We start from the raw sequence: 25,577 nt of genomic DNA, 5'->3' as shown, positions 1-25,577 counted from the left end.
AAATGAAGTTATAAATAAGTATGCCTAACTTGGCGCCTCAATATAAATAGGATATTCCCGTCCAGAAATAAAACCACCACACTGAACTCTGGAGTTCCACCTGGAGAATTTCTTCCATGCCAGAAGCCACTTAAAAAGGGGGGGGGGGGTGGCGGGGGGAGACACAGAGAGAGAGGGAGAGGAAGAGAGAGAATCTTAAGCAGGCTCCACATCCAGCACAGAGTCTGATGTGAGGCTCAATGTCACAACCCTGAGATCATGACCTGAGCCAAAATTAAGAGTCGATGTTTACTTGCCTGAGCCACCCAGGCAATACTAGCACTCATTCTTTAAAATATATATAAAATTTACTTGTTCTTCTAAAAGTTGTTATCTGACCTAAAGTCAACATGTCTTGAAATGACACTCATGATACACCCTACCATCCCCCTGACTAGGCCCTCCCCAACTCACTAAATGGGATCTCCCTCCATCTAAAAATCTAGGCCTTACTGGTGTTATGTCATCAGATTGCTTTTACCTCCTTCCTCAATCTCTCTTAAATTCATTATCTGACAAGGGCCATCTGGGTGGCTGCTGATGAAGCATCTGACTCTTGGTTTGGGCTCAGGTCATGATCTCAGGGTCCTGGTTAGGCTCCCCACTCTGCAGGGAGTCTGCTTGTCTCCCTCTGCTCACTCTGTCTCTCTCTCTCTCAAATAAATAAATACATCTTAAAAAGAAATTCTTTACTTGTCTTTTGCTACCACAACTTCATCTGAGGCCATGTCCTCCTTTTGGTGAGCAGTGCTGTTCAACCCCCTCTCAGCCCACCCCCCCCCCCAGGTAGCCCAAGCCCACCCACTTTAGGTCTCTCCTTCCTTAAGCAGCATTCTCTCTTAGCTGTCCTCACCATTAATACCCTTTCCTATAGAGCGGTAATCAAATTTTGATAACCATATAGCTTAGTTTTTCATCGTCTCCTCAGCTGGAGCATAGTGGGGACATCCGTGAAGACAGTCTTTGTCTTAACTATTTACTGCTGGATTTGCAGTAGTATGCTGATTTGCATGCAGGGAATTTATTTATTTTTTTATTTTTTTTAAAGATTTCATTTATTTGACAGAGAGAGAGTAGGCAGAGAGGCAGGCAGAGAGAGAGGAGGAAACAGGCTCCCTGCTGAGCAGAGAGCCTGATGCAGGGCTTGATCCCAGAACCCTGGCATCACGACCTGAGCAGAAGGCAGAGGCTTTAACCCACTGAGCCACCCGGGTGCCCCACATGCAGGGAATTTTTTTAACCTAAAGTTTACCATCTTCACTATTTTTTAGTATATAGTTCAGCAGTACTAACTATACTTACATTGTTGTGCAACAGATTCTGAAACTTCATCTTGCACAACTGAAACTCTATATCCATGGAACAACAGCTCCCCATTTCCCCCCTGCCCTAGTCCCTGGCAAACACCGTTCTACTTTCAGCTTCCATGAGCTTGACTATGGATACCTCATAGAAATGGAATCACAGTGCTTGTCGTCTTTTTGTGACTGGCTTGTTTCACTTAATGTCCTGTGGGTTCATCCATGTTATAGCATGTGACAGGATCTCCTTCTTTAAGGCTCGATAATATTCCATTCACCACATTTTGTATCTACCACGTTGTTTATCCAGTTCATTCATGGGTGGACACTGGCTTGCTTCCACCTCTAGGCTATTGTGAGTAATGCTGCAATGAACATGGGTGTGCAAATCTCTCTTCAAGATCCTGCTTTCAGTTTGTTTGGGCATATACCCAGAAACAGGATTGCTGGATCATATAGTTCTCTTTATAATTTTTTGAGTGACCTCTATACTGTTTTCTGCAATAACTACATGATTTAACATTCCCACTACCAATGCACAAGGGTCCCAATTTCTTCATATCCTTGCTAACATTTCTTATAAATATTTGTTAAGGTCTGGAAAGACTGAGGCTATAAAAATACAAGGGTGTGGGGACGCCTGGGTGGCTCAGTTGGTTAAGCGGCTGCCTTTGGCTCAGGTCATGATCCCAGCGTCCTGGGATCGAGTCCCACATCGGGCTCCTTGCTCGGCAGGGAGCCTGCTTCTCCCTCTGCCTCTGCCTACCACTCTGTCTGCCTGTGCTCGCTCGCTCTCTCTCTAACAAATAAATAAATTAAAAAAAAAATTTATAAAAAAAAAAAATACAAGGGTGTGGAGTTCCTAGAGTATTGGGAAGAAATTCCTAGAGTACTGGGAAGAAAGGGTGACACAAATGAGATTTGTGCTAAATGTCTAAATAGCAGATGGAAGAAATGGTCAATTCTCCTCAAGTGGGGAACAGGAGAAATGGTGATGGAAAGTGGTCAAGGTGAATCCCCTCGAGTAGGGTACTTAAATCTAAAGTAGGCATTCAAATAAGGGATGTCCCAAATGTAAAGAACAGTATGTGTAAGCAGATATGGTATGGATCAACAGGGCTCTTGTTAGGAGAGAACTTTGATGTGGAGTGTATGTATGTGGGAGGTTAATGAGAAATGAAACAAACGAAGTAGGGCTTTATCAGTCATACTGAGCGGGTCAGATTGGATCCATTCAATGGTGCTAAACCAGGGAGAGCCAAGATCCCATATGCACTCCTGAGAACTCCGTGTAGCAACAGCGTGAAGTGTGATCCTAGGGGCTGGGGACCAGACCATTCATCCCCGTAGGAGGCTAACAAAATAGAGCAAGAGAGGACAGGGGCTAAACCAAAGCCAAAACTGTGGACCAAGAGAACTAGGCAAGGGATGTTAGCAGGTAGAAAATACAGACCTCTCTGACTGATAAGCAATGGAAAGAAGTGGAAGGAGTGGAAGGGACCAATATCCACTCTTAAGGGGAAGATGCCAGTTTGCTCTGAGACAACTGAGTGCAGTGTCCAGTAGGCAGTTAAAAAGAGTCTGAGATTCAGGTCAAAGACACAGATTAGACACATATGTTGGAAGTTATAAAAATAAAAACTAGTGAATCCTACTATCTAAATACCACTCTTTCACATGTAAATCTAGGGTTGCAGAAATACCAGACAATATGCTATTTTACAATATGCTAGATGGTTTCTCTCTTTCACAAAGCTTAAATGCTCTTATGACTCTCCCCATATGTAATCTCAGGAAAGAGTGGGTAATGATAGGCAAATTCTCATCACTTCCTCTTGGACCATTTTGAGGACCAGCAGAAGGGCAGAGGGCTAGAAATATTATCAAGAACCACCTTTTCATTTCATGTCTAAAAGGAACACCTAGTTTATTTAGTCAAATATCTAATATGTTACTACTTCTGCAAAAAGTATTCTAAACAGAATTCTAATAAGAGTACTTGCATACTATTCTGCAGGCAGGCGTGCAATTTAATTGTCTTTTGTTTAAATGTGGAATTAAACCACCAATTAAGTAATAACGCTTTAAGACTAAGCAAATTGAGAAAACTTGATTTATATGTAATTATCACCCTTAATTCCCTGTATTTCATTACCAGGACACATAAACAATGACAGCATGTGGGCAAATAAACTTCACCGCCTGTGTTCCTCAACTCACTATTTTGTTCTATCGACTGTGACAAAAATGTTAGATACAAGAAAGTAACGATCTCAGCCTGATCTCAGCCAGTCTCTCCACAACCTGAGTCTAATAGAGCTAAAAGGGCTTCACTCTAGGGTGCAACAGGAAGAAAGCTTTATCCTTCAGTCCTACACTCAGTATCTTCTCCCCCAGTTACATCCCATTACTTAAAGTCAAGTAAAAGAGGAAACAGTCCTTTCTTAACAAGGAAGAAAGAAAGTACTAGAGACTGAATGGATGTGTGAGGCTGTCCATACCATTTGTAGTTGAAACCTAGTCTCCAATGTGACAATATTTGGAGGTGGAGCCCGTGGGAAGTGACGAAGTCATGAAGGTGGAGGCCTCATGAATAGGAATAGTAGGTAGTCCCCTTATAAAAGAGGCTCAGAGAGGTACCCATCCCTTCCACTTGTGAGGACACAGAAGGCACTACCTTATGAACCAGAAAGTGGGCCTTCACCAGACACTGAACCTGCGCATATCTTGATCTTGGACTTCCCAGCCTTCCAGCACTGTTGATAAAACACTTGGCCTATGGTACTGCGTTAGAAATGCCTAGACTAGTCGACTAAGACAGAAGGCTGCAGGTTAGTTAATTGCCAGACTGGATTAATAGTTCTCTCTTTAATAGTTCTGGTAAAATAGTTGACCATAATAGTTCTCTCTTTAAAATTACATAGGAAACTGAGAAGCCCTGACGCTCCCTGGAATGCTAATGCTTAGCATCAAGCATTACAGCAGTCTGATCCTGTTTAGTGTCTTGGGAAATTCCTGGAGCAGAACAATCTCAACACACTGTGTAACAGAGTTACACAGGGTCCCGGCCGCTCAAATCTACTACTTGAGTCTACCTCACCTCCTTTTTTGCTTCTCAGTAACCCAACAGGGCAGAGAATGCATTTACCCCACACAGCCACCACAGTCTGTACAGCAAGGCAAACGTTCTCTCCCAAGCGTCCAGTAAGTACACATCAGTACTCTTGACATTCCTTCCCATTTGCTTCCTTCCCTGCTTTTCAGGCGTGCTTAATTTCTACCATACAGGTGAATTCAAGAGCTAAAAATCCAACATAAAAATTTTTAAATCAGTTCCTTCAGTCTCTAATAATTAACACAGAATAAGACATTCCATTCTCTCTGCTTACAGTATTAGTGGAAAAACATACACACGAGGGCAATAAGTTATAGGTGATTCTCTCTGCATGGGTTTTTTATATTTACCAAATTTCTAAAATGGATATAAAATGTCTTAAGTTTTAAAGCAAAGTTTTATACTGCATAAGAAAAAATTACAACATTTTTCTATGAGGATACAAATAAACGTGAAATCATTTCACTTACTTTTTGCTCAGGGCTTTCCTGAAATAGAAGTCCAAAGTAGTCCTTCTCCAGGAGATTGAGATGTTCACACACTTTGTCAAATAACACTTGTCCCTTAGCACATTTCTGAGGGGAAAGAAAGGTATCTTTACTTTTCAAGCACTAAAGATTCCATGAATACTATAAATGAAGGAACAACTTTTTCACTTTAGAATCCTCCCTCTCCCCACCATATACACAAAGCATAAATTCTAGAATGAAAGCATGATCAAATGCTCTATGCTTTACTTTCTACTACACAAAAATATAAAAAGGTCTCAAAAAGTAAGGTGCTAGGAGTTCATTTAATTTTAAAATAGTACAGAAATATGTCCAAACTGGCCCCCTCAATTCCTTAAGGTGGCTTATGTCCTATCTATAAGGTATTCCCCCAGGAAAATTATTTGGCCCTACTCTTCACTGTATCCTAACATCATTTATCCCATCAGTACTTGGGTTTGATTTCTGTTCCATGATATTGGTAGAACAGAAATAAAATTGTTTTCAATTCAAGTTAAGCTTTCTCTTGATAATGATGAGACATTCAGTCTTCAGAACAAAATTTTAAGATACTAACAGAACTGGGAGAATAAAATCAGTTGCCTCCAAGGATGTAACATACTTTTGCCTTAAATAGTTTGCTGTATTTTGTTTTTTTTTTTTGTTGGGGCCCCCTGGGTGGCTCAGTCAGTTAAGCCTCCTGTCTTTAACACAGGTCATGGTCCTGGGGTCAAGCCCCACCTCAGGCTCCCTGAGCCTGCTTCTCCCCCTCCCCCCACCTCTCTCTTGCACACACTCTCTCTCTCAAATAAATAGAGAAAATCTTTTTTTAAAAAACACTTTAAGAGGGGCGCCTGGGTGGCTCAGTGGGTTAACGCCTCTGCCTTCGGCTCGGGTCATGATCCCAGGGTCCTGGGATCGAGCCCCACATCGGGCTCTCTGCTCAGCCGGGAACCTGCTTCCTCCTCTCTCTCCCTGCCTGCCTCTCTGACTAGTTGCAATCTCTATCAAATAAATAAATAAAATCTTTTAAAAAAAAAAAAAACCACTTTAAGAAACTGCTATCCACAGAGATATAAAAGACTTTAACAGCCACAGAAGAAAAGCTCATTGTCTAATCCATGACAAAACATAAAGCAGTGACATTCCCAATTAAGATGCATACCCCTGGGCAGGCCCAACTGTGAGGTCTCAGACACAGGCCTCCCCTTTCCCCACAACGATATAAGCAGATATTGGACCTCAAGCAAAAACTGAAGACGCCCTCAGACATTTTCATCCTCAAGATGAATGCCCTTACACTCTCAAAATGGATACTCATTCATTCATCCACTGTGTGGAAATAAACGTCTCTCACAGAGATGTATCTTAAACAAGGCAATAAGATATGAAGGACATTTCAATGTCAAATAAGTACAACTCTGATAAGGGACTGCAAAAAGCAGTTTCAGAGAAACTCAATTTCAAGGGCTTGTTTCTCTCTAGCTTTTTCTTCCTCTGCTTTCTGGAAGCAGAGGTGGAAAAGTCATGTCTGAAAGACATGCAAAGGAGAATCTGGAACTTTCATTATTGAACCTTTTATAATAATGTTTCTTAGGAAAAAAAAAAAGGAAGAAGAAGAATAGAATTACACCAAATAGTAGAGGGAAGAAGGAAAAAACAACAGATTATTTCAACATAGCAAGCACTGTACCTTGACCATTTACAAATTATGTGGCCAAGGAAAAACCACTTTACTTCTACTTGCCTTAATTTGCACATCTGTGAAATGGAGTGACAAAAGGCACCATGGGAGCAGTGAGTGCTAAGTGAGCTATAAGACATCTAGGGAGCTTAGAACAGCGTGGGTGGCATACCAGGCTTAATCAATATTGGCTCTTATTGTTAGAAGCTGGTGAGCTCTATAACATGAAAAGTGACTGATTACACTTACATGAGATTTTTGGCTTAAGCTTTTACAGTGAAAGGCTCTCAATTTCATTATTTGATCTTCATGCAATTATTAACCTATATAATCAAAATTCTGAGCTTAGAGGTATCTTAAATTAATTTTATGAGGAGAAGGGAACTCAAAGCATGATGGCTGGCTTTCTTAAATGTACAGTAAAAACTATGCTTTTTTACAGGAACCTGGAATAGATGTGAAGAGATATGGTTGCAAATAAAAGAATTTTTTTTTTTTTAAAGCAAGAATGTGCACGTACATGGGTGGAGGAGGGGTGCAGAGGGAGAGGCAGAGAGAGAATCTTAAGCAGGCTCCATGCTCAGCATGGAGCCCGACACAGGGCTCAATCTTGTGACCCTGAGGTCATGACCTGAGTGGAAATCAAGAGCAGGACACTCAACTGACTAAGCCACCCAGGCGCCCCAAAGAGTATTTTAGAGATAATCAATAATTTAAGATAGAATTAGTGAATTCTCAGACATGAATTTCAACAACATTGTTCACTTCTGAATGCCCAGTGACCAGAAAGCTGCCCATCATAACAGGTGGTCAAAAAATGCTTACTGATTCAACTGTGTAGTGTACTATATGTAACATACTTATTTTTAATTAGATGACATTTCACCTCTTCAGGCTTCTAGTGACTGACCTTAGCTACAATTTCAGCATCCACTTTGTAGTTAGGAACCTTCCTTATCTGAGATAGCAAAGACAGCAGTCAGCTACAGCTTGGGCCACATCTATCTACTTGGACATCATCCCCCATGCATTTACGAGATACAAAGGACTTGCAGGGAACATTTTATCTACTATAAAACAGAGATTATTGTCTTACTTAGAAAGACACTAAAAACTCAACAGAAGCTAATATAAGAAGTTGAACTTCAATCAGATAAAGTTCCCAAACTTATCATTTCTAAAATGTCTTGCTCTATGTGACAACTACTTTCAAATAAGCAAACTACTGAAACCAGTTAGCTGTAGATATCATGAAGAAATGTCACGGAATCAAAAGGAAAGTCATACTATTTTGTGATAACACAACTTGAAATTAGGGTAAAAAGGGTATTTCAGATAACAAATGTCTATGAAAATATACCTACCTCAGTCCAAAGAGAAAACATATTCCAACACAGGCTCAGAGTAAAATTTTATTAGTAAATCATACTTTCTCACTGGTTTCAGTTTCAAAAATAGAAACATGCTCTCACAGACAGAATTCCCCTGAAGGACTAAGGGGGAAACATGCACAAAGCTCAGCACCACAACTGGGTGGTGGTGTGCTGGGCAGCCCAGAGGCAGCCGCACAGGGGGTGGAGTCAGACCCAGTCCCCCAGTCATCCAACAGCCTGTAGGCACTTTACTGTTACTACACAAGCGTGACAATAGGCAAGCCACTGAGTCTCCATAACTGTAAAAGGAAATCACAAGTATCTCACGGCTCACTGTGAAGGCCACATTTGCCCAATAAGACAATACATTCACCGTGCCAAATCAAGTGCCTTACTTGGCCAGCTGAATCCTGTTGGCAACTGTTCTTTCACTAGCCCACATCCAACAAATGCCAAAGTATCTTCCAGAGGCTCAGACTGCTTCTCTGCTATTCTCTCCTCCCCTTCTCCAGGAAACTAGTATTTGAAATGCTTGATTAGATCTTAACTGCACACAGATATTACTTAAGCTTCCATTCAACCTCTCCACCCTCCATGAACTCAAAGTCTGGCTGGAAGACAAAAATGCAGAAATACCGTGGGGCAGGTACTGAAAGATACAAGTACCAAGTGATGAGTAACAGGGTCAGAGAAAAACCACAGCTTCACCAAGACTGTGGCATCTGAAATTAATCTGAAAGGAAATTACTTCCATCACAAGGCAGAGAAAGAGCATATTCGAAAGAACTTCTTTTTCACTTTGGATGTTTATAGAGTCTGATGAAGCCAATTTCTCTACAAAAGATACTGGAGAATAAAGTAAGAGGGAAAAAATGACCATCCATAATGGACAAGCCATACATTATGCCTGCCAGGTATACTGTTCCACTCTCAGATGACTGCCGGAGCTTGCCAAGCTGAAAGGCTCCACATAGACTGATCCAGCAACTAATATGTTTTAGTTCCTGTGTTAAGATATCGTGAAAACAATGATAAATAAGACATAAATGGTCCTGGAAACTTTACAGCCAAATGACAGAAAATAAAAAGGAAGTCCCCCAAGGGAAAACAAAGTCCTATGAGTCTACCTCTCTAGAAATAACTAGAGACCTGGTCCAATTGGTCCAAAGAATACAAACAAAGGACCCATGATATAGCTTCATACAATAGCTCTACTCAAAGACATTATCTTACTCTGGGATAAAGATTACCACATACAATCACATCTTCTCTCAGCAAGTTTAAATACAAGATGAGTGGTATAAACACAGAGGTGAGGATAGTGAGAAAGCAATAAGCAGAAACCAAGGGTATCAGGAGGCAGACTTCCAGCAGCAAGCATGTTCCACTGGTCCCACTGGTCCCATGAGATGTTCCATGTATATCTCCCATCCCCCAAAAGGAAAGTAAGAGTGGGACAAAGAAAAATCTCACTTAACTATTATACATCAAACTTCCTGTTTGCATGCAAGATATCCTGAGAAGTTCTATGATGAAAAAAACTTGTTTACCATCATTTAACCTGACGTTTCCCAAAATTATTTGGTTAAATAAAGCACTATCTTATTTTAATACAATGCTTACTAACTTACTCCACATCAGGATTACTGTTCTACAAATCATTTCTCAAGAAATGAAGGAGAAAAAAAATTACCATGATCTGGCCTGCCAAGCAGTTTCGGAGACCGGCATTAACATTTTTTATTACTATTAATATGATTTATTAAACACATGTGTGCATGCACACACACACAGTTTACTCATTATCTTTTTGATTCAAAAATCTCAAAAAAAAGAATTTGGTTTAAACTGATTCAGAATTGGATGTGTCCAGCTGTCTGGCTGAAGCAAATGATTCCCAGATATAAAATCCCAAGAAATATAACCAAAATAATCAAAGCACACATAAGGAAACCCATCACTACTACTGAGTATTACAGTATCAGAATTAGATCTTCAGAGACTATAGATAATGGAATTCTCAAGTACAGAACACTTTCACCTGTTTAAAGAAATATTATATAATATCAAGAAATAACTATGAAAAATCAGATTTTGAAAAGAACCAAACAGAATATCTGTAAGTAAAACCTGTTAACAATAAATTGTAATCCAAATGGACAGAGTTTGACACAGAAAAAACCAGTGACCTGGATGATGGATCTTAAAAAGCTACCCAGAATGCAGCAAAGAAAGATGGAAAATATGAAAGAATTTCAGACATGGAGGACAGAATTTTCTGGAAGTCTATGTAGACCTCCTCATTCCAACTGAAGGGGCACCTGGCCGGCTCAGTCAGTGGAGCATGGGATGCTTGATCTCAGGGTTGTAACTTTAAGCCCCGAGTTGGATGGAGAGGTTACTTAAAAATAAAATCTTTAAAACAAAACAAAACAAAATTAAAAAAAACCTCTAATTGAAAACGGTACAGAGAACACGTGAGAGGCAATATTAAAAGATGTAATGGGAACGCCTGGGTGGCTCAGTCAGCTATAAGCATCTGACTGGATTTCTGCTCAGGTCTTAATCACAAGGTCACAAGATCAAGCCCCACATTCAGCTCCACACTCAGCAAGGAGTCTGCTTGAAATTCTCTCTCTCTCCTTCCTCTCTTTCTGCACTGCCCCGCCAACATGCACAGAAGCACTCTCTCTAAAAATAATAAAATCTTGGGACGCCTGGGTGGCTCAGTTGGTTAAGCGGCTGCCTTCGGCTCAGGTCATGATCCCAGCGTCCTGGGATCGAGTCCCACATCGGGCTCCTTGCTCCGCAGGGAGCCTGCTTCTCCCTCTGCCACTCTGTCTGCCTGTGCTCGCGCGCTCTCTCTCTCTCTCTCTCTCTCTGACAAATAAATAAATAAAATCTTTAAAAAAATAAAAAATAAAAAATAAAAATAAAATCTTAAAAAAATTTTTTTAAAAAGATGTAAAGGCTAATTAATGCTTAAAACTCTCAAATTAAGGAAACTGCATGGGTCTCTAGCCACATAAAATGAAATCTAGTACTCTACGATCACTTTCTTCCACTATTTATTATTCTGACTCAGTAACATTCAAAAGGTTTTGACATTTTTAAAAACAATACAGCAAAGCCATCAAGCCAAGAGGGAAAGAAACATGAGCTAAGCAATAAGGATTGACCAAAGTAAATTATAACAAAAAACCCAGAGAAGTTACTCTTAAGCCACCTAAAACCGATCTGCTTTTGGACACTAATTCAAAAATTATAATTTTTTCTCTCTTCTTCTCTTATAAAGAAAATATACCCGATTATCCCATATTAAATACTATATACAAAATGTAATAACATGGAACAATAAGAACTCATCTGCTAATCAAACTTGCCTGTGTGTGCTTTGTCAGCAATATGAACCTCATGGCTCCCAACTTCTCTTTGCCTTCACTCTGTTCACAACACACTCTGCAAAGGCTAATTCTCAACATTCAGGGGAGGGGAACCAACACACAACTCATAATTGTAATATAGAAAGATGTGGGGGGTATGCCAGGAGAAATTGTTCCTTCTCCCCTCCAGATTTTTTTTTAAGATTTTGTTTATTTATTTGACAGAGATTGAGAGCACAAGTGGGCAGAGCAGCAGGCAGAGGGAGAGGGAGAAGCAGGCTCTCTGCTGAGCAGGGAGCCCGATGCGGAACTCAATCCCGGGACCCTGGGATCATGACCTGAGATGAAGGCAGTCACTTAACCAAACAAGCCACCCAGGAGCCCCCATCCCCTCCAGATTCTTGTGTGTACCACACCTTTCAGAAGAATCACGGATCCTCAACTATACTAGGAAAGATATTGCAGCAAAATGCCATGACCTGGATCTGAATTGAGAGCCCTACTTTTTAACAGGGTATGTACGCAGAGGCAAGTTACTTAGCTTTACCATGCCTCAGTTTCTTCTCTCTAAAGTACAAATACTCCTTGTATAATGGTGATAATTAAATGAGGTGTATTTAAAGTGCTTAATAAAATATTTGACACTTTATATGGATTCATTAAAAGGCAGCTGAAATCACAGGACCCTTCTGAGTTGCTCTAAAAATAACTGATTTTAAATATGATTAAAGAACTTTCACACTTATTTCATCCAATCTCGTTTTACAAATGAGAAAACTGAGGTTACAGAGAGTTTAACCTACTTCTCAGACTGATTTCCTGAATTTCTTTTGAAGAGCTGAATTCTTATTTGTGATATCCATAAACATTTACTCTATATTTCAATCCAGAAAGGCAATTTTCTTTTTTGTTGTTGTTTTTAAGATTTTATTTATTTATCTGAGAGAGAGAAAGAGAGAGAGAGAATATACAGGAACAGGGAAGGGGGAGACAGTGGGAGAAGCAGACTCCCTGCTGAGTGAGGAGACTGACACAGGGGCACAGGGCGATTACATGATGCAGGGCTCAACCCCAGGACCCCGAGATCATGACCTGAGCTGAAGGCAGACGCTCAACCCACTGAGCCACCCAGGCACCCTGGCAATTTTCTCCTACTACCATTGTTTTGACTTTTTTTTTAAATAAACAATAATTTGGATTCTATTGCAGGGAAGGACTACAGATATGCATTTGCTAACCAAGCAAAACATAGAGATTTTGTTTTACTATCTGCACCTAAGATACAGTACTACTAGCTGTCATAGCACTTTGGGGGTATTGCGCCGGATAAAGAAGATTGTGGACTGACCAAGACATACTCTAAGTTTCTTTTTTTTTCCTTGATTTATTTCAAACTATTGAAATTCTACCTTCAGACAAATCTCCAAATTCTCCTTCCCTATGAAATCTATTCCAGTGTCCCGATATTCATCCTTCTCTTTCAAGCACTTTATTGCACATCTATGGTACTTATTCTTATATTCTACTCCTTTTCATACTATGTTTGGAGACTGAATTCTTTAAGCAAAGTATGTCTTACTTTAACATCACTTAGGGCAGCATTTCATTGAGTAACCAGCTCACTAGGAGGCCAAAATACATCTGTTGGATGGAATGGCTCGATGCCACAATGCCAGCCAAAAAGCTGGGAGAGCTGAGTCTAGAAGTCAAGCCTCTGGCTAGCAGTCTTATGCAATCTCCTGGATCCAGCTCATGGACTACCACCCATAGATATTCAAGGAACTAAACCAAATACACACTGCCAACTACATTCTGGGAGAAGAACAGCCACAGACCTACATTTTATCTTCATAATTCTACATCACACTTAAACTCTTTTTTAGTGATTAGAACATTTCCAAATGCTTCTTGAGAACTAGAGGAAGGACAAAAGCAGAAAAGCGAATCTGCCTCTTCCTCTTAAGAGCCGGCGATGCCCCACCTTCATACAGCAGGGGACAGTGAGGTTTTATAGACACTACATTCCTTCACTAAGACATCAATTTCACTGTTATTTCCTCTTGCTATCTGCAAGCATGCCTCTGCTTTGTATCCCGTTTTACACTAGAATCTTTACAGACTATAACCTGTGTCAACTGCAACTCTAATAATGTAGCACCAAGTTAAATAAAACCATACAACTGTTTTGTTTTTTTAAGATTTTATTGTTTATTTGACAAAGAGAGAGAGAGAGAACACAAGCAGGAGGAATTGGAGAGGGAGGGAGAAACAGGTTCCCCGCTGAACAGGGAGCTTGACCTGGACAGGGGCTCGATCCCAGGACTCAGTGAGCACCTAACTAATTGAGCTACTCAGGTGCCCCCAAATCATACAACTGTTAATAAAACTTGCCAAGAACACTTTCAAAAGAAGTCTTTCTATATTTAACACCAACAAGCTTTACAATCTGTTTTCCCCTATCTGCCTCTCCCTAAGCCCCCTATAGCACAGACCAGCAATATAAAAATCAATGGGCTAAAAAATTAAACAACCACAAAAAAAAAAAAAGCCCTTTCGTCTACTTGCCAGGTTATCAGATTTTTCTTCATCTCTAAAAAACTACAGAATATATTAGAGCTCTCCAGAAGAGAAAAAAGAACAAGACAATTTAGATGGGTTTGAAATATGTTATTCAAGGGTGGGAAACCTACTTTTGGGGACTTGAAAACAAAATAAAACAAAGCGATCCACGGCAGACCCAGCTAAAGAAAGGCAGGCTGGAATCTGAGAAGCTGAGCAAGGTCCCCCGAGCCTGTGCTGTTATTTGTGGCATTCGCTACTGAGGCCAAAACATGACATTTCTGGAGGCCTCTTGACTTGGAGGAATTTGTGCAACTGCTTAGGCGGCAGATTGTAGCGGGCGCCACACACCACTGGCGCTGTGTAAAGCGCCATCGCAGTCTCCGTGTAGGCCCTCCACACTGTCGTTATTGTGCGCCGAGGACGCGGTGCTGGGAAGCACACAATGCAATCCATACATGACAGCCCTTGAGCTATGTATTCTGCACTCGCTCTAACTACACTATGAAAATATGAAAGGCCAAGGAAAGAAAGGTATGCAAAGAGCAAACACAACTGATACATTGTCATGTCAGTGGAGGAAATCAAAGAAAACCATACAGAAGAGGAAAGGGGGGGTCTCAAATAGTGTAAGGCCATCATTTTCCAGACCATTCTTTTCCTACCAGTCTGAGTGAGCTGTTGATAAACCTCTGTCCCAAAGTCCTTTCAAACCCCAACAAAAACGAAGACCCATATGCAATTATTGTGTGTGTGTATGCGTGTGTTTAAAATGTAATTCCAGAAATAAATGAGCCATTTACAGTAAAGAAAGATTTTTAAGTTTCCCTGATTATTCATAAGAATTAAGTTGGAAAAAGTTTCTCCAACTACTCAAAAAGATGTGTGTATATTATATATAATACATATGTATGTATATATAAAATGTATGCAAATATACACACATACATGTATATACACACACATATGTATCTTTCTTATTTTGGTAAGAATGAAAAAGTTTCCAAACCTTTTCATTAGTGAACAGGGAAACTAATCACACACACACACACACACACACACACGTATATAAACTGTACACACACACACATAACTATACACACACACAAACACACACACACACCCCCATAGACAGATAAACATGCATTAACAAGATTATGTAGCATATAGGTTTTTTAAATAAATCGCCATAAAGTATAAGAAACTTTTTTTATATAGTATTCCTTCAAGACAAGGCTACAAAAGGAAAGGGAAAAAAAACCTCTTAAAGGTCATTACAAAATCTCTATTTCTTGTCCATTACACAGGATTCAGGGGATTAGGATAAACATGGAGCAAATTCTGCATGATGTGGACATGAACAACAGAAAATAATGTAGTTTCAGATGCTAGAAATAAAAAGGTGAGCCTCCATGTTCTAGCTATGCCAGGGTTTCCTTTAAAATTATGGCAGGATGTAGTTACCTGAGGGTATCGTGACATCTTTTCTGGTCTATTATTTTTGTTTGTTTTAGTAGCAGCCTTTTTAAATTTTTTTTCTAGAAGCGAGCAAGCACATGAGCATGTTTCAGAAATCTTTTTTTTTAAGATTTTATTTATTTACTTGAGAGAGAGAGAGAGAGAGCATGAGAGGGGAGAGGGTCAGAGGGAGAAGCAGACTCCCTGCTGAGCAGGGAGCCCAATGCGGGACTGGATCCCGGACTCCAGAATCATGACCTGAGCTAAAAGCAGTCTCTCAACCAACTGAGCCACCCAGGTGTACATGTTTCAGAATTCTTAACTGAGCACACAATTCATCTCATAAGCGACCAGGTAAGTTTAGATTACAAATGAGATAGAAAAATAGGTTTCATCTATACAAAGTGTGGTAAACAGCAAAGTAACAAAATCCTGCTACCAATATTATAAACAAACAAAACACACCATCAACCACAAACTCGACTCTATGGACATGGCCTTTTTTCCTCCCAAAGCAAATAAATACTTAATTTTCAGCCTTAAAAGATAAAGCACTGAACCTTTAACCCCTCATCCACAATCACCTTCTGTATCTCTAAGGTGATTGCAGTTTGTATCTCTGGCAACCAGAGGCTGTCATCAGCTTTCAGGACGCAAGAATCGCTCACTGACCAGGGAGCACCCCTGGGAGGACCTCTATCTCCACAATGCAGAGCAGGCCCGCTCCTCTCACCAGCATGCTGGCTGGGGGCTTGGGGGCGGGGGGGGGGGGGGCAAGGGTGGATCCCACAGCCATAGCCCGAAATGGGGATGCAGAAAACCTCACCAAAGCCCCAGAGCCCTGGGTCTTGAAGCTTGTTACACACACTCTATTTGTTGATGAAATGTTAATATGCACACAGATTCCACGCAAGGGATTTCACTTATTTTTTGGCTTTAACCAGATGAAAATAATAAATACCCCTGTCAGTTATAACATCTGTCAGTCACTCAGCTGTTCATAAAACACAGTCCCTTAAACGCCTTCCTTTTGTAATAAAAGTTTAATGAAACAGTATTGTAGTGTATGAGGAAGAATCATCCCAACCTCCATTTGCTCTAAGTGACTAGCAGTCGGATAGCCTGCAATTTCTCCTATGCAAAATCCAACAATATTTCTATCCCCCCAGTTCTGGTTTATTTTGGTGGTACAGTAAAGAATTTATCTTTGACCTCTTTTTTTTAATCCAACTGGTTATAGACAATGTCTCTCTTCTGACTCTCCAATAAGGCGGCCTTGCACACTAGGGATTGGTTTATTCAAAATTTCAAGACAAAGTATATTATTGTCTTTAAATCTTGTGGGTTTTTTTCTTACTTGTAAAGGTACTAACTGAAGCTTAGAGTCTAAGGAAGTTCTCTAAACAACAAAGTCATTGTGACTATATAAGTGGTGTCTGTTCAACTTATGGGCCTTCTAAATCACTAAATTACTGATAAAATATAAAAATATTACCAGGAATTTATCCATGGCATGGGATTTTAGTATTTGCATCAAGAATTCAAGAAAAATAGTAGGATCCTAAAAAAAACAATCAGGGTTTTAAAACACAACTGCAGCTAATGCTTTTCAAGCCCTTACTGGATACAGAGCACAGCTCAAAGCAAATTCTTTTTTTTTTTTTTTTACGATTTTATTTATTTGACAGAGATCACAAGTAGGCAGAGAGGCAGACAGAGAGAGAGAGAGAGAGAGAGAGGGAAGCAGGCTCCCCGCTGAGCAGAGAGCCCGATGCGGGACTCGATCCCAGGACCCTGGGATCATGACCTGAGCCGAAGACAGCGGCTTAACCCACTGAGCCACTCAGGCGCCCTCAAAGCAAATTCTAACCGGACAAATTCAGCCACGAATCAGTGAGGTAAGGCTGTGGAGTGGACCCAGACAGACACTCAAGACCTCCTGTGGTGTCAGTGGAGGGTCTCTACTTTACTCCCTTTCCTACCACTAGACAAAGAAACTACCTGGCCAGCCATAATAATATTTCAACAAGGAACTGATGTAGACTTGCTCCTCTCCCTGGGGAGCAGGTGCTCTGCACAGACTGCCCGGCCGACAGGATGTTTCAGCCTTTCCAAGCAGTTCTGAACTCTGGCTGCACCGATTCAAGCCTGGCATCCAAACCACCGAATCAGCATCTTCAAAAGGGACACCTGGGCATGTGTAGTTTTCTTAATTTTTGTCTTGGATTTTATTTCTTACAACAGTTTTAGGTTCACAGAAAGTGAGAACTTACAGAGAGTTCCCATATATCGCCTAGCCCCACACCTGTGTTTCCTCTCCCATTATCAACATCCCCCCCTTCCAGGTACCCTTGTTACGACTGATGAATCTCCAGTGACACACAGTCATTATTGCCCAAGTCTGTGGTTAACAGTAGGGCTCACTCTTGGTGTTGTGCATTCTATGGATTTGGACAAATGTATAGTGACGTGTATCTGCCATTACAGTACCATCCAGAGTAATTTCACTGCCCTAAAAATTCTCTGTATTCCTCTTTGTAAAAAGCTCAACCAGGGATTCTGACCAAGAGACAATATAACACAAAGGTCAACAAACAGATTCCCTCTCCCGAAGTGAGACTGTCTGCCTCATATCCCAAGTCCACTAGCTTTCAATCTATCCCAACATCCACAGCACCATAATCCCTTTTCCTCCCTTTCAAAGGCTCAGACACAAAAGCCAGGACCCACAGCATACTGCATTGATTGTTCAAGTTTTCACTTCAAACCCTTTAAAAAAGGACTGGTTCACAGAGCCTGTTAATAAACAATTTACCTTACCATCTTTAATGACAACTATACCTGAAACTACATTTGAAATAAAAAGATCACCAGCTGGAAAAACACAAAATACCCATCTGACCCTAGACCATATGTGATCCAATCTTATCACAGACCAGGTGCAAGGAAATTATTCTTACCCCTACAGGCTGGGAGTGCTTAAGGTATTTTTTCTTTTTTTAAACAACAGACCAAAGTGGAAGTCAAGTTGTAATGCAGAATAATCTTAATCACTTAAATACTGACTTTATGACAGCTGTGAAATTGAGAGAAACGGGATTTGATGCAGGAAGAGAGTTCTTGAGTCTCTTGGCAACAAAAATTTCCTTATACCTCACACCACCTGAATTTCTGATTCTTGAATTCAATGACTAGCAACTTTTGGGCAATGTGAGAAAGAAAATGCATTTCATTTTGAGATAGCACAGTTTTTAAACATTGATCTGAGGCAACAGTGTCTCCATTCAGCTTGACATTTTTTCGCATTAAAAGTTTTTCATTCCTGATGGGTGACTAACAAACTAAAGTAAAACCAAAGAAAAAGTGACAACAAGGTCTTTGTTCACCAAGTGGGGAGGAGGGGAGCTGGGTGAATCTTCAAGACTTTGCCTGACTTAAAATACACATACATATAAATTAACTCAACTATATAAGGAGAAAAACTGTGATGTTATCAGAGAGAAACATAGGGATTCAGAAGCTAGAAAGCAGGGAAGTGTTTGGGTGACCAGCAGCTCTGAGGGATACTTCCCCAAAAGGCTTACCTTAGTCAACCCGACCCAAAGACACTGCAAATTCAGCCTTTGGGCGCCCACACAAACTCCCTTAATTTTTCCTCAGGCCTTGGCTTCAGTAGTGAAATGTTACCACTTAGGATTCTTTAGAGAGAAGAGTTTTCTTTTAAAATGCAAATATCTCTTAGAAGGCAGTACAGGTAATCAATCATTCACACATTGAAGTCATTCACTCAAATCACTGATCCTCTCCTCAAAGAGCTGAGAAATCTGCTACCTTTGAGGAATTGGGAATTGAGATTCTAGAAGGAGAAAAAGTACGCAGGAAACATAACTTTTTTTGAGTTACACTGCAAAAGAGTAATATCATCATGGAAGTAGGAACAAGAAAGTCTAATGGAGAAGAACACCAAGAAATAATAATCTGGGGGTGGGGAAGGTGGGGAAGAGGTTTAAAATTTTGGCCTGAGTTAAGAAAAGGAGGTAGAAATTCTGTCTTTAGCAGCCTGCTCCAAGATTTAGCACCCAGAATTCAGGTAAAAAACATAAGGTATGGACTTTCACAAATCGGCCTAGAAATGGAATCATTTGTGCATTGTCTCTATAGGAAAGCATACTTTCCAAATAAATCATTTGCTGAGGTACGGCATGTACAGACAACTATTCATAAACTGGAAACTTCTTTTACAGTGCCTCTCTGCATTATGTATTCGAATACCCAGATGGTCAACCCCAAGTTGTCCTGTATTATTTCTTCCCTAAAATGCAAAGTGACATGTGACATCTATTTGAAAATCAGAATTTTCTCCAACATTAACAATATTTTTATCTGGCAACTAAGTTTCAGGCCAATCATTCTACTCAACACGAACTCCCATCCTAAGTTTATCAGGTGACTAACACACCCAACTAGAAATACTGAAGTTCATGGTACAGTGTCCAACAGAACTTAGAGATGGGTTTCTCAGTAAACGTAATGCTAAGTAAAACCAACACCTATGAGGGGTGAATGTTCTGACTGGAGGAGACCCAAGAATGCATGCCTAAAATGTTAGGGAGGGAGGGATGGGGGGAGAAAGAAAAGAGTGTGTGCGTGCACGTGTGTGTGTGTGTGTGTGTGTGCGTGCGTGCTCGTGAGTAATCCCTGTTTACAGACCCCAATGGGCTTCTTGGAGGGGGAGGAGTAGGAATAAGAAAAAGTGAGATTTTATCACTATCACTCAGAAGAAGGATACCTGGCCTAAAAGCATAATTATTCTTGACCTTGGCAAATGTACTCACCCACCAACAGTGTCTTTGGACCAAGCTGCAAGTGAGTTGAAGACACCAGTTACTATGTTGATGAATAATACCCCTTGCTCTGAATTTCGTGCTCACAAAGATATCTTAGGATTATCACCTGGCATCATTCAAGGACTTTATTATGAAGAAAAGAATGAGTCAACCAATCACTGTACACATTCCATTCTTCCTGGCAGTTACCTTTCACTGTAAATCACTTCCTGGCATTCTAATGATTCTGTTCATAGGACGGATCAGTAAAGGCCAACTGTCTTCTCCCTGACTGCTTTGGGTACAGTGAATAAAGAATTAATGTATGCATGTATGCCCCCAACCACACCCTAACACAATGAATGACCTCCCATATCCTATCTTGTTGAAGCCCATCCTACTGGTCATCAACACTGTGAGCTTACTCTGCAAACTTCAAATATTATCATCATCTCTACAGAATTATTAAAGACTTCGGCAAGGCAGGGGGAAGACAGTAACCTAAGTTTCTTTTAACATACATTGCAAGATATACCCAGATTTCAAAACAATGAAATGAAGCAAATTTTAACTTTAAATTTGAGAACTATCTACCAACATAGAGCTTTGTAACAGCTCACCCTCCCTCCCTCAACTTCCCTGGGGAAAATGAGATAATATTCCACAAACTGAAAAGCTTCATAGAGGGGCACTTAGGTGGTTTAGTTGGTTAAGTGTCTGACTCCTGATTTTGGCTCAGGTCCTGATCTCAGGGTCGTGAGATCAAGTTCTGCTCCGAGCTCCTCCCTCAGAAGGGATTCTGCTGGAGATTCTCTCCCTCTCCTCTGGCCCCTCTCACCCCCTCTCTAAAATCAATCAATCAATCTTGGCAGTGGGGGGAGCTTTATAGAAATGTTAACATTGGATACTTCCCCAAGTCACCACACCCAGAACAGATTCTGACTATTGGAAAGAAGTCTGAAATCCAGCCTGAACCCAGGAAGGTAGCCTTTGCCCTCTGCTGCCCAGGATCCAACCAGGGATGAGGGGACCGACTAGTCCCCAACAGAATCCACAATGCTTGGTCTGCAAATGTTTGGTGAACAAAACCACACATTTTATATAACACATAATGACCGAAATCACATGAATAAGAAGTGAATCACACCTATTACTAAAAACAGTAAAACATTTTCAGAATACCCTTCCGGTCCTTCCATTTCTATGACCCACCTCCATTCTGTCAAATTAAACACACGTGCAGAATAAAATGGATTAGCAAGACCCCTGCAGGAAATAATCAGACAAGAAAATAAATGAACAAAAGGCACCTGAGAGAAAATAGTGAACAAAATACCAAAACGAATGCTACTAAAGCTACTACCACAAAGTAAGTCTCTTTATGGCAAGAGAACTCAAGTGTCTCCTGACGAGAGTATGCGCTATACTGAGGACGATGGCCTACCTCCCCCTTCATCCTAGAGAGAAAACATGCTCCTTGCTCAAATTTTCCTCAGTAGAAAGTTGACCGCCAATTAAAGACGGTAGATTAAACATAACCCATTTACTTCTGCTCCCTCTGGAAGCTAGTTAGAACAGAAAATGATTCAATAGCACACATGCACATACTCACTTTTTCCCCCATCCTGACACAGGGGAGAAAAAAGGAACAGAATCCGTGCCAATGACAATTTGGAAAGCAGACTGAAAAAGGCTGGGCGATCGAGTCCATGCATTTCTGTTTGACGTTTTCTTCGCAACCTCTCACGTGGATGGGAGCCCACCTCCTCCGTGATGTTTAGCAGAAGTGACCCCAGTGATCTGCTGACTTGTAAAATGGGAGGATTTCTAGTTCGGGCCAAGACAAGCCTGGGTCAAAACTATCAACAGGGGCTCGCTCCTAACCAAGGTTTACTATCAAGCTATCCCTGACCTAGGAGGAAGGCGGCATTTAAATCTAGTCTTAGAACCCCTATTTCTGCTTGGATATTACTGTTGAGTCATTTTTAAATAAAAAATGTAATGGGCTAGGTGTTGCTGACTTTTTCTAAATATTTCATTCTTCAAAGATTTATTTGTTTATTTGAGAGAGAGAGAGAGAGAGAACATGAGAGGAGAGAGGTCAGCAGGAGAAGCAGACTCCCTGCTGAGCAGGGAGCCCGATGTGGGACTCGATCCCAGGACTCCAGGATCACGACCTGAGCTGAAGGCAGCGCCTAACCAACTGAGCCACCCAGGCGCCCCCTAAATATTTCATTCTTCAAAATCTAGAAATCCCTTTCTCTGCAGTGAGGAGTTGCCAATTTCAGCCCGTGACAACATGATACTCCTATTATTTTTCTAACCCTGAACAGTACTTTACCAGTTACACTCATGTCCCACTCTCAGCTTTGAACGTATAGTTTATCCTCGAAAGTAATACTCATAAGCAGCTTGAGAGGCAAAATATCTTACATTTCTCTTTTTATCTTTTCAGCAAAAGTAGGAAGCAAATCAGTATTTGGGGATAAAAATTATTTCTGAACACACAAGATGTATTTAAATGAATACGATTTTTAAAACCAAATTTGTAAAATACTGTGCAAATATGACTTTTAACTTCCTCTTTTTCTTAAAAATGACATACCATCCTTAAAGGACATCAGCAAGCCAGGGGTTAAAATAATTCCTAAGAAATGAAAATGCATCGTCTTTCTGTCTAACTTTTTCTATTATTACTCACTGTAATAGGACTTGGCATGAATCTATGAAAAAGTATCATCTCTTTAAAAGTAACAAAAACTGTTAAAGAGAGGCCAGTATTAAACTTCTAGCCAGATGAGCAAACCAAAAATTTTTCAAATATCTTCTCTTAAATGTTGCTAAGTACCACGTCCACCAGGACTTATTTCAAAAACTAGAAGCAGCAACTTCTGTAGGCTAGCACATTCTCTGCAAACTATTTGCTTAGAATGAATTTTGACATTTGATTCATATAGGCTTTCTGTGCGACAGAAGAATAGCTTAGTAGAGCATTCTTACTTGGCTCACTTTAAACTGTTGCTGACAGAAATATAAAAATGATCAATATGACGAACAGCTCAGAACGCTCGGATGAATTTTCCTCTCTACGTAAAGAACTAGAGAACGCACAAAATCAGACTCAACCTCAAAACAAGTTAAAATGGCATATTCCACAAAAGAAACGCAGTGAGGAGTAGCCATGACTAAGCAGAATGGAGTTTTTGTCTCCAAGTGACTCTGCGGACTATGAGAGTTTAAAAAGAAAAAAAAGTTAAAATTAATATTCCTCATAACTTTTCTCTGAGTCCCTGTGTAACTCTGTTGCAGAACATAATGAAACAAATCATAAAAACAGCAATCTGCCAGATCCTTTATCAATGCTTGACTCATTTAGCCACCTTGTATGAAGAAATTTTTTCGGAGTTAATCCAGTGCTTTTTATATACCAGCTTTTAGGGCATTATATTGAATTCAATCCCTTTAAGATCCAAATATTAGTATATTATATTATATGGTACTGTAAATACTAATACTAATAATGCATTCTGTCCATGTTTTTACTGGACCAAAGTATGAAACCTGCTGTGGAAGGGACAGGATGAAATGAATGGCTCTGGCATGTGTGAAATAAGCACAGGTATAGGCAGGATTCCCAGTCCCTGACCCCCTTCAAGCTCTACACATACCCACAGAGGAAGCTCGAGGGGGAGGGGCCACGGGGAGATGGGATCACGAAGGAGAAGAGTTAGCGAAAGTTCTACAGTTGAGAAACACAAGGCAGTTACATTGTCTTTAATTTCCTCAGAATAGAGAAAGGTGACTAAAAATATGAGTAACAAAAACAGAGGGATTCTGAATAGTGTGTTAAATGAAAGATATTTTATGTTTTTTATTGCCTGAGAGAAATAACATTACATTTCTTCATTTGATGACTCTTGTCAAGAAGCTTAAAAAAAAAAAAAAAATTTTTTTTTTTTTTTTTTTGAGAGAGAGAGACACACACACACACAGAGAGTGCATGCATGTTACCAGGATAATCTCAAGGAGACTTCCTGCTGAGCTCAGAGCCCAACACAGGGCTTGATCTCAAGATACTGTGCTCATGACCTGAGCCGAAATCAAGAGTCAGACACTCAACTGAGTGAGCCACCCCAAGATGCCCCAAGGAGCTAAAATTTTTTATCCCCATATATTTTAGTGAATGAGAAAAATGTACCAGAACAGACTTTAAAGTACAAACCTTATCCAGAAAATGACCTTCCCCACCATTTCTAATCTTACTCAACCTTCAAATAATTCTCCTTCCAAAACAGAAACATAATTCAAAGACCTCGTGCCTGTTCTACTACCTCCCTCAGGTTACAGTGAAAATGTATTACCTGATACTAAATGGTAAATGACCGAAGAGTTCACTTTGCCCAGCAGCACATGTGAGAAAGGGCCAGGAAGAGCTGGAGGTTGCCTTCAAAATGATGTCAGCGTGGTTACTCAGGGTGAGAAGTTACTTCCCAGTGCCCCCATTCAATGCTTTCAAAATACCACTGATGCCAAGGGCAACCTCCATCTTTTGAAACCAAAAGTTAGGGAGACAGGAAGGATAAAACATGTGGTAGCTTTCTTCACGGCCTGGAAATGAAAACCGTTATCTTTCTTTAGTGTGCTCAAGAGTAGCACTAGTGAAGAGAGGCAGGGAATAAGGTATTAATTACCTGTTCTCCAAGCCCAGCGTATACTCAGCCAGCAAGCAACCTCTTGCGGCAGTTCCCATGTAAGTGAAAGCACTCCTATAGTCCTATGTTCGGACAATCTAACATCCCCGACAGTCTGTGAGCTTGTACAGGCCCAGGACCACCCCTTACCCACTTCTGCCTGGCTCTCTCCTAGCAATTTCACAGCCTTTTATAGGAATTTAATTGTTTTCATTCATTTAAGCCCATGAAGTGTTTCTATTAGAAGGTAGCCTGCTGTTTCTAAGTATTTGAAAATCAGGCCACTGGTGGACAGAAGTAGCAATAAGGGGTGTGGGGGGTGGGCAGGGAGGAGACCCACATATTTATACGCACACCCAAATCTTTTCTAATTGGAGGGTGGAGAGAAAAATTGGTAACATAAATAAGGAAGTGTGATCACTTAGCTTAGAGAAGAAGGATGAAAATGTTATACACATACAAGCAAGTAGAGAAAAAATAAAGCAATGATTACTTTCTATGAGTAGTGTACAAAGTCCTGTGTTAATGCCCCATGAAGAGAGAGAAGAAAGGTCCTTTTCCCAAGGAATAAACAATGGAGGTGAAGAAGTAACAGGAGAAAAATCAAGAGTTTACCAGTTTTCAAACCCAACACAAGTGATTCTTTCAGAAGCTGGTGCA

At 40.5% G+C, this 25,577-nt stretch overlaps 1 protein-coding gene across 2 annotated transcripts in view; it reads right to left on the bottom strand.

The window, feature by feature from the left end:
- EPB41L2 (erythrocyte membrane protein band 4.1 like 2) overlaps nt 1–25,577 on the bottom strand; it is a 216,598-nt gene that overhangs the window by 80,266 nt on the left and 110,755 nt on the right. For both annotated transcript variants that reach the window (XM_080806711.1, XM_080806712.1), the window contains exon 4: nt 4,926–5,030. In XM_080806711.1, coding sequence (XP_080662837.1) covers nt 4,926–5,030 — 105 coding nt within the window. The remainder of the gene's footprint in view (nt 1–4,925; nt 5,031–25,577) is intronic.

This window comes from Martes martes, assembly GCF_963455335.1.
Source record: "Martes martes genome assembly, chromosome: 6".
NCBI lineage: Eukaryota > Metazoa > Chordata > Mammalia > Carnivora > Mustelidae > Martes > Martes martes.
This window is presented reverse-complemented; position numbering and strand designations above follow the sequence as displayed.